Source organism: Quercus lobata, chromosome 2 (genome assembly GCF_001633185.2).
Source record: "Quercus lobata isolate SW786 chromosome 2, ValleyOak3.0 Primary Assembly, whole genome shotgun sequence".
NCBI classification, from domain to species: Eukaryota; Viridiplantae; Streptophyta; class Magnoliopsida; order Fagales; family Fagaceae; genus Quercus; species Quercus lobata.
In genome coordinates, this window is record NC_044905.1 from 39,468,778 (window position 1) to 39,479,398 (window position 10,621).

The following is a 10,621-nucleotide window of genomic DNA, read 5'->3' on the forward strand; positions in this document are numbered from 1 at the left end:
ACAAAGGGGTATCAAAGTTTCGGGTAGACACAAATAGAGAGACAGAGAATACAATCACGCTATCACCGGCCAGAAAAGAGTGGCTCTAATACCATAAAGGGGGGAGGACGCACAGTTGCTGAAGGGAAGAGATGGAAGCAGTGTAATAATATGAATTTAACAGTAAAGTAATATTAAAAAAATTTAACAGTGAAGTAATATTCTAATTAATGAAATTATAGTGTAAAAGAAGTGCTTTTGAAAAATGAGTGAAATAGAAAAAGTAGTTTATCCCTCGTATCGTCGACGCTCTCACAAGTTTCAGCTATAGCCCAAGATTCTCAGTCCTCAAACAAATAAAGAAAGAGAGAGATTGGATTTGGGGTTTTGAATTGATTCTGAACCCGCTTGAGCTTATTTTATTTTATTTTATTTTTCTCTCTTAGCAAAATAGCGCTTCAACCCAACAAATCGGTAAGAATATAAGATCGTCTCTCAGTTCTCTTTTTACCTGTTCATACTCTGAGCTTTTTAGCTTTACTATTAATAATGGTTTATCATGCTTTGAATTGTACAGATCCTTTGCCAATTTCATTTTTTTTTTGGCTCCATTTCTGTCCTAGATTTTCAGGTATGGCTTTGTAGCTTTTATTATGGTGATTATTTCTTGCGTTTCTGCATTGGTTTTTTTTTGGAAAGGCTAATTTCCAAAGACCCATATTGGAATTGGGTTGGATTTTGAAATGGGTATTCGTCAAAACGAACAAAAAACTGTTTTTTTATTTTGCACTATTGATTCGAAGTTTGACCCTTCGGTAGTTTGTGTCAATTTGAAACTTGGTTGTGGTTCTAGAAATTGAATTGGGGGATTAGTTTTGTTGTGGAAATTAGGTTACTGATAACTGGTTCAGGCGTTGCTTTGATAGAGGGATCTTTTAGATGTTGCAGTATATGTTGTTGGGAATTGTGAATTTTGATCTGAAGCAACTACTAGTATTTCTTATGTAGTTGTTAATTTACTGATTCCTCCAAAAGTTTAAAGATGAAAATGGTAAATTTAATCATTTAACTGCATAATTCTAACACTCTCTCACATGTGGGCTCTAACTCCCTTTTAATAGGTGAAGCTCAACACGTGAGATTTTAAATGAGAGCTAGAGTGGAGTAGACATGAATCGAACTCGGGACTTCTTACTTTGATACCATGTTAAACTACCGTGTATCAGTAATTTATCTCTTACCAATATGCTGCAGACTAGATGATTTGCTTGACTGTATCTTCTCTTTCAGGTTAAGTTTCTGGAGCAACGTGTTTCTAGTTGTCATTATGGTAATAGACACCTTGGTTCAAGGTTTCTGTGGCAAACTTAGCAAGTGATGTTATTTTTATGGTCATTGTTCCTCAAATACTAAAATGTGGAGTTTTGCATCCAATTGCATAGCTGGAAATATTGGACTGAAAAATGACTCTATTAACCAAACCCAAGCTGCTTCTGAATGCTCTGATGATGAGGCTTCTTCTATTGCTAGCAGAGAGGAAGGACTAGAGTGCCCAATATGCTGGGAATCCTTTAACATCGTTGAAAATGTACCGTATGTCTTATGGTGTGGCCATACCCTTTGTAAAAATTGCATTCTGGGACTGCAATGGGCTGTTGTGAAATTTCCCACTCTACCAATTCAGCTTCCACTCTTTATCTCCTGCCCATGGTGCAATCTCTTATCCTTCCGTCTGGTTTACAGGGGAAATCTCAAGTTTCCTCGCAAGAATTACTTTCTTCTCTGGATGGTTGAGAGCATGCATGGTGACAGAGTGAAGTCTCATTCTTCCTTCGCTAGGGATCAACAATCACTCTGGCCTACAAATGGAAATTTGCCAATGGGAGGTCAAGTAAGCAATGGTAACCTCAGGAGGGGACAATATATTCGTCATCCTGAGCCACCAGGATCCCACCATGACCATGGTCGTCTCAGTAATTATCTCAGTGTGGAGACGTTACACTCTTCCCTTCGGAAGTCGCTGATTTTCTTTGTTCATTTGACGGCTAAATTCCCGTTGGTTGTTATATTTCTTCTGATCGTCCTCTATGCAATACCTGCTAGTGCAGCCATCTTGGCTTTGTACATACTTGTCACAGTTCTGTTTGCTCTCCCGTCATTTCTCGTTCTGTACTTTGCATATCCTAGTCTGGATTGGCTTGTGAGAGAAATCATCACTTGAGATGCTATTCGGGGTTTGCAAGTGCTGTGAATAGATGTTTGCTCCTATAAAAATGCATCCTCTCTATCCAAAGAACCATGAAACTTATAATTCGACGACTTTCCATTGTAAGGCTGCCCCAATGCTTCCCTTTGAAAGACACTCAATGTCAGTACCATTCAAGACTTTCATTTTCAGATTCATTTTTAGTGCTTTTAGAAACTGGCTGGTATGATGGCTGTGATATTAATTACTGAAATTTTGTAGTGTTGGTGCATCCAATTCTTGAACTGAATTTTCATTTTCCTAGACATGGTTGGATTGTGGATATCCTAAGGTTATTTATACAGTTGTAATAGGTAATTAGCATGAAGACCATTTATGAAGAGCTTGGGTGTTTGTTTGTATGGAATATTTGTTATGTAATTTAATTATAGTTGGTTGATGATAGATTTGGGATCAAGCAACTTAATATTGGTTTATGTCCTCTTTATAATTATTTGTTTAAGTCACAGGCAGAGTTCTTTGCATTTTACACCTCCTGAATGACTTTGTGGCTGTAGATGATAGCTTACTGGATTTGTTTGTGTTCTTGTCTTGTTTGATTTGTTGTATTCAACTTTCTGTCTGGTCAAATAGAGGATCAGTTTGTAGAAAGTTTGAAATTAGTTTGTATTATGATCTTTTGAGAGGGTCCAGAGGAGTTCTATTCCTTAGAGGAGCATTTGGGGTGCTAAGGTGCCTCAGAAGGTTGCTTCTTCTTTTCTTTTATTTTCTCTTTTCCTGTTTTACTTGATGTTATATTGGGCAAATCACCGAGGGTCGTCAGTGGACAATCTTTGAAAACAAGGTCTTGTGATTGTGCAAGAATAGAGGGGAGTCCATAGAGCACCTTCTACTTCATAGCATAGGTCAGTGGCTCAGGATATTTGGTCATTTGTGTGTACTTTATTCAGGGTGGTTTGGGTTATGCCAGAGACTGCAATGGATGCTAGAATGTTTGCTAGGAAGATTTTATTGTAACATAAGTTTCAAGAAATGGAAAGCTGTATCAATGAGTATTGTGAACAATTTAGTGAGAGATGAACAGTCGAACTTTTGATGGGGTTGAATTTTTAAATCATGTTCTTAAGCAATTTGCTTTAAGATCTTTGTATGATTTGAATCATTTGATGACTACCTTGGGTAGGAACCCTGTATCTTCTTTTCTGGAGTTTTTAGATCATTTAATTCTTAGAGTATAGTTTCTTAAGAGTGGTTTATTGCACATTTTGTGCATTTGCCCTGGCTCCTCTCAAATGAAATTATTTTACTTTTCAAAAAGAAAATAGAGGTCATGGTGGATGTTGTAAAACTGGATTTATGAAATTTGAAGTTGCGACAGGTAAAGCTGTTCTGATGATTCTATAGTTTTGTTTTTTAGTTGCTGTATTTTATGTCTGGTTAGTCTGAGCAAGATTGGTTCATTAAAAATTTGCAGCAGTATAACAACATTTCCCTTGAACAGCTTGTCTATTGAACAGTGTGTAATTTTGACCATGGTTCTTCAACTAGCTCTGGTGTGGGGAAAAGGTCATATATATCCATTGTATAAATCTGGTAATTCCTTGAATTCAGGAATGAGCTGTATTAGTGGAGGCCATGAATATTGTGGCTAGCACAGTGCTACATCTTGACCCTGTTTTTTTGCCTAATAAGAAGCTTTATTCTTATTCCATAATCAAAGCGGGAATACTACTCATCTCCGTCTCCGTCTGAGGTGCCCAAAACGGAAAGTAACAATCACAAGCCCAACTAGCAAGAGAAGGAAATTAAAAAAATATATATATATTGCGTGCCACTGCCTATGTACATGAGATGAGAGGCTTTCCAAAAAGAAAAAGATTGAAGACGCTCCAAGATATCTGCTATAATTTTGACTAAATGTTCCAGTGATTGAACAAGTAGAAACCGATGTAAGAGCAAAACCAAAATTATTTTAGAATTTATATTTTCAGATTTTTGTATTTATCTCGTAGGAAATTGGATAGTTGTAAATTTTTATTCAAATAAGGGTTAGATTTGAAATTAGATAGAGATCAGTATTTGAGTTCAATTAGAATTAGTTTCCAATAGTTGTTATCTTTCATCTTTTTACTTCCTAGAAGCTTTAACTCTGTATAAACTTTTGGTCTATTTTATATTCGAGGATAGACGATTGATTAATGAAATTTTAGATTGGAGATTTTCTAATGGGAACTAATTCCAAACGCCTTAGATGTTGATGCCTAAGTTTCTTGTTTAGGGTTTATCTTTTAATTTTATTGTTCTTTTATTTTCCACTTGATTGTCATGCATCAAAAACTTGTGTGCATTGCCTTCCCATATGTATCTTGTCCGCCCAAAAAAAAAAAATTTGCTTCTTGTTGGTCTTAATTGTATTTGGTATGATGCTATGACCTCATTTAGACACAGACATTAACCAATTGCTTTTCCACATTTAAGACAAATCTCCACCTAAGCCAAAGGCAAATATGTAATGCTATGCATGTATTCAACATCCTACCAAACTTTTGAATAAAAATTAGAGATAACATTTCCTTCAATAACGTGCAAAGTGCAAAGTAAGTTCAATCTTTAGAGCGAGAAGCAAATAATACTAAGAAATGCTTTGCTTTGGTTGTAAACCATACAACTTTTTTCACAAACTACTAATGTGATTGATACATAATAAAAATAGTGTTAGTAATAACTCAAATGAAAGCAATGTTTTTCCAATTATAATAAATCATATCGACAATTAAGAAAATATTGTTTCCATAACATTATTTAGTTGCAGTTTATGAAGAATTGAGGATCTAACAATTGTGTTAAAAACAAATTTTAAAAATTTAAAATCACGGTTCTAGAAAGTTCTGCTGATTTCCATTTCTACGTGATCTCTTCTTCTTTTTTTTCTCCCTCCATCATCCACAATAAATCTAAAAATCCACGTAGGACATTCCAACATAGATCACCCACGTGTCGCAAACACAACCTGGAATTGAAACCTTAGATTCTGCTGTGTACAAACTCCAACAGTCCAACTGGTTGGTTAGTTAGTCCAACTGGTTGGTTGGTTAGTTTATGGTAAAGAAAAGAGGGCTTGGGTTTCAAAAAAAATGGTGGCAACCATTGCTGTTCCTTCCCCAAAATCCTCTATCTTGCAGAAGCAGAACCCAGTCTCTCTGAGAGACCCAAATTGTAGTTTCCTTGGTGGGTCCTCCTTGAAGCAGCTAAAACCCAGAAACAAGAGAAGAGATGCAGATCATGCCATCAGTTTGGTGGTTCCTTCAGCAAGCCTCGCCACCAACACAGCCACAACCACAACCACAACCAATCGTGGTGGCAGGTTTTATTTCAACTTCACTGGATTTCCTTTCCCTCTTGGCCCTTTTCTCAACAGGAGCACTCTAAGGACTGAGGTCTGCTTCTTTGCCTTCAACTTCACTTTATTCATTTTAATGTTTCTCTTAGCTAGCTTTCTTAATTTCTTCTTTGTTTTCTCTTCATTTTATTGGAATTAGATTCCAATATTGAATTTCTTAGGATTTGTCTCATTGTTACCAAGCTGGCTTTGTCTCATTTTATTGCCTTTGTCTGTATTGCTTTGATTGCTGTTTCTTTATTGGCTTCACTTATGAAGAAGGGGTACTGTTTTTCTATCTTTTAAGATCTTTGTATTATATGTTTATGTTCAACTGAGTGGTCTAATAAGTTTCTGTGGTTTGTGATTTGTCTATTATCAGTTTATCACTTTTCTCTTTGTCATGGTTTCCCTTATGCTTGCTTAGTTAATCCAAATTATGGCTTTGGCAAGCATATGATTTTACTAGGGGGAGATAGTGTGGTGTCTATATGTGGTAAGATTTTGCCAGTATTTCAAGGCTTCTAAAACATGAATACAAATCCTTCCGTCCATTTTTTGTGTTCCACTTTATACACTACCAATCGCAACTTACCACATATTGTTTTTACTATTCCTTAAACATGATTTTGGAAATAGAGTTTCCAAAAAATGGTTTATGAACTCACTTAACCACTGCAGTCACTGCGCATGATTTCTTGCATACTTTGTTGGTCCGATACATAGAAAGTGGTTTCCATTTTCTTTCATAGGTTACAGCTTGTCCAAGTACCACTTGGTTGATTGCCAGATATTTTAATGATTCTCTGTCAAAACAGCTAAGCAAGTTTTAATCATGGAGGATCTATCATCTTTAAGATGCAGAAATTTACTTTTTAACTCTATAACAATGGAAATTTATTATGCAAGCTGATAGTACGAAAGTTATGTTGAATTTCCCTTCCTTGCCCTGCTCTTGACAGAACTCAAGTGATATTTACTCTTTGCTCTTTATGCACTTTTTTTGCTACCTCAACTTGAATCAACTCACTTGTTCATTTAATCGCTCTCTTCTAAATATGACCAAACCATCTAAAGCAACTCTCTCTCCTTTTTTTTTTGTATCAATAGGAGCCACCCCTAATATCTCATTTCAGTTGCACTAATTTTATGAATATATTGCTTCTTAACAACCCAACACTCAACCCATAGTGCATACCTGATCTTGTAGAAGTCTTATAAAACTGTCCCTTTAACTTAATAGGTATTCTACGATGACACAATTGACAATACTCTTGATGTGCTTCTCCACTCCATCTACCCTACTCTTATCCTATGGTTCACATTCTCTTCAATCTCTCCATTTTTTGAATTATTGATCCAAGATATCAAAAGTTACCCTCTTGACCATCAAGTCTTATAGCCCCTTCATCATTGTTTCTACTTTTATTAAAAACGTATATGTACTCTGTTTTAGTCCTACTTAATCGAAACCCTTTAGATTCCAAAGCGTCCTACCAAATTTCTAACTTGAGATTTACTCCTTGTCTTGTTTAATCCACTAAAACTATATCAACTTCAAAAGGCATACACCAAGGGACTTTCTCTTAAATCGATTTTAGTGAGCTCATTCATTACCAATGCAAAAAGATATGAACTTAATGCAAATCAATGGTGATAGGACACTTATTTGTGATGCCTTCATTTCTTGTAGCACTAGTTATATCTCCATCATGCATATCCTTAGTCAAATCTATTTACTTTAGACTTTCTTTTCCAAAGCCACCACTTAACATAACCTCTCTAGGTACCTTAAGTATAGCCTCTATATTTTATTTGTTTTGAGGAACCTTTGATGGTAGCCTAAGTAAACTCTATAGGTTGGGATCGTGGTGTGCTTTAGTTTTTCTATATGATGCTTTAATGTATGAGGATGATAAGAATTTTTCTAGATCGGTAGGTTCAGCATCCTGAATCAGAAATCATTGCATCAATCTGTATCAAATGGTGCAATCTTGATTGAAAAGTACAATAGATTAGATACAGTTGAATACAAGCAGTACCAGAGGAATGAACAAGAAAAAAGGAACAAATATGCCTAAACAAAGAATGGTTTCCTTCTCCTTGTCTGCTTGCGTTTTCAAATGCTAGGTTGATATTTCATTAAGCATGCTAAGAGCCTAGTTCCAAATTGAAAAGTAAACCGTAACTTGAAGTAATAAACTGGTCATATCATATGATAATGTATACTGTAGTTAGAAGTTCTGCTTTTATGCACTAACATGTCCCTTCTATTAATATCTTTCTTAGGCTGTGAAGGGCTGCATATGGCTATTCGAACAAGAGCAAGCATTAGGATTCAGCAGTGTGTCCACGAACATTCGAATGACAATCATTAAACTCAAATCTGGTGGATTATGGGTCCATGCCCCGATTGCTCCAACCAAGGAGTGTATTCAGGTTCCATCTTTTTCTTTAAATTTGTTAATCTATATAATATGAATACTATTAAGATTGGTGGCAATTGAAATACAAATGCATAAAAAATTTCTTATACTCTTTTTTTGGCATGTAAAACTTGGCTACTTGTAATTCAGATTTTTGAATAATTAGTTTTATTATTTGGGTTGTTTACAGCATTTTTTGTTGAATAAATTTAAATACTTAAAAGGATCTTTTATTATCAAATTAATGTCTGTGCTGAATGATACCGGTCATTCTTTCAAGGCTATCTAAGAACTCCACTTTGGAAAATGGCAACAGAGAATTATGTAGCTATGTCCAAATATTTTACATAAAGTTTTGTTTAGTTGAGTTGATTGCAATGTATTATAATTTATAAATAGGGAGTGTGAATAGATAAAATGTGGTCACATTTCTTGCACTGAAATCATCATAGCAAGATCTTAATCACTTAAACAGATATCATGGTCACATTTTTTACATTAAAATCAGCACAGCAAGACCCTAATCACTTATATGGGCATCAATTACAAAACATTTTGATAATGCCTCCCTGTTTTCATTAAAACAAAGTTAACTATTCTCTCTCTCAAAAGGAAGAAAAGTATTTCCAAAATGCAATATAACCAGCCCCTTACGTGATACCTACTCTAAAATCTAAATTGTTCGTCAAGAAAGATTGACTGGTCCAGGAAAAGTCAATAGTCATAATTATCACATATACAAGATCTTCCTCAATATACTAATTTAATCCCTCTTTTTTACACTTTCAATCTAAGTTATTTTAGTCTTGGCCTCCAAAATTTTGCATATCTTGCATTTCTATGGATTTCTTGTGTCTTATTGATGACCTCTTGGTCTTTTGCCAGCTTGTGAAGGAGTTAGGAGCTCCTGTAGAATACATTGTCCTGCCTACTTTTGCTTATGAGCATAAAATATTTGTTGGCCCATTTTCTAGAAAGTTCCCTCGGGCTCAGGTATGGGTGGCCCCAAGGCAATGGAGTTGGCCCTTGAATTTGCCACTTGAGTTTTTTGGTATTTTTCGTGCTAAAACCTTGAAAGATGAGGACTCATCAACCCCGTGGGCTGATGAGATTGAACATAAAATTCTAAGCTCGCCAGAAGTTGGTAATGTAAACTATGCATCAACTACCTTAACTATGTTTTCATGAATCAAAAGTAGTGATAATTGATTTGCTTGTGGAGTATTTCAGGAATTGGGCCATATGTGGAGGTAGCATTCTATCATAAGCGTTCAAGAACACTACTTGTAACAGATGCTGTAATTTTTGTACCGAGGCAGCCACCAGAGTGCATAAGTAAAGAATCCTTGTTAGCATCTGCAAAGAATGGTTTGGCTGTTAAAATTCTTAGTAAAGGAAAGGAAGTTCCAGAGGAACCAATTGTTGACAACATGAGGAACCGTCAAAAAGGTTAGTCCTCTATTGAAATCCAAATAGCACATTCTTTGGTGTTTGTTAGTGGATTTAAGACAAATGTGAAAGCAACTTAAGTGTATGTACCTATCACAAGTATTAAGTTAGACTTGAGTTTTGGTGCAGGGTGGGAACGAATGGTTCTACAAATTTTGTTTCTTGGTCCATCAAATCTGTTGGAGCCTAATGCTAGCTTTGCTAAGATGTCACAAAAGTTGATTGTTTCACCTATTGTAAAGACTTTGGTGTTCAGCAAAGTTCCTGAAAAGGTAGCTACCCTAGTCCAATGCAGATAATTTTTCCTGTTTTATGTTTTTTTGTTGGGGGGGGGGGGGGGGTTTGGATGGGGGTGCCAGGTTTTGCTCCTCTCTTTGACAAACATTGGTTAGTGTGGCTACCTATCATTTTTACACCAAATATATGCATAACAGGGTGGTTTATATGCCTTAGCATTTCATAAGAAACATTGAACTACCACTCATGCCTAGATGTTGAATACTATAACTTAATTGCAACTGAACCAACCAAAAGAGGCATTTAAAGGAGAGGATTTGTGGATTTTTTTTTTAATTACCCTTGGATGTTTTTCATGAGGACACACTAAATTATAGTAGTGAAACTGAATTGAGTGTTGTGACTGAGTTTTTAATGGTGATTTGAAAGTACACCGTCATTTCACTGAAACAAAAGAGTGTATGACAATCGAATGTGCTTTAAAATTCAGGTCAGGGACTGGATTGATGGCATTGCACGGGACTGGAGGTTCAAGAGAGTAATTCCTGCTCATTTTGCTGCTCCAATAAATGCAAGCAGGTCCGATTTCTTAGCTGCATTCGCATTTCTTGATGACCTCTTGGGTGAGCGTTATGCCACATGGCCTTCACTCTCTCTTCTCTTCGCATCACTTATGGGAAAGGCCGCCAGTTACTTCCCTCCAGATGACATGAAGACCTTATCATCCCTTGATCAGTTTTTAGTCTCAGTGGGAGCCGTAAAGAAGACTGTTTCAGGCAGGAAACGATGACACACAATGAATTAAAATTTACTTGTGAAGATTGCACCTCTTAGGGTTACAATTTTTCCTGTATATTTAGGTTATAAGGATGTTATTTAACCAATGTTCTGTTTTCTTAAATTTGAAATGTGAAAAGTAGTTCCAATACCGAGAGTGTTTTGCTT

General features: G+C 35.9%; 2 protein-coding genes across 2 annotated transcripts; both read left to right on the forward strand.

The window, feature by feature from the left end:
* Positions 1–284: 284 nt before the first annotated feature.
* On the forward strand, positions 285–2,235 carry LOC115975572. The gene is made up of 2 exons (XM_031096406.1): positions 285–453; positions 1,270–2,235. The coding sequence occupies exon 2, from the start codon at positions 1,394–1,396 to the stop codon at positions 2,198–2,200; it is 807 nt and encodes a 268-aa protein (XP_030952266.1). The 5' UTR covers positions 285–453; positions 1,270–1,393; the 3' UTR covers positions 2,201–2,235.
* Positions 2,236–5,282: 3,047 nt separating this feature from the next.
* Positions 5,283–10,621, forward strand: LOC115975573. The gene is made up of 6 exons (XM_031096407.1): positions 5,283–5,622; positions 7,854–8,003; positions 8,876–9,134; positions 9,221–9,439; positions 9,569–9,711; positions 10,167–10,621. Exons 1-6 carry the CDS (start codon positions 5,320–5,322, stop codon positions 10,464–10,466), a joined length of 1,374 nt encoding a protein of 457 aa, XP_030952267.1. The 5' UTR covers positions 5,283–5,319; the 3' UTR covers positions 10,467–10,621.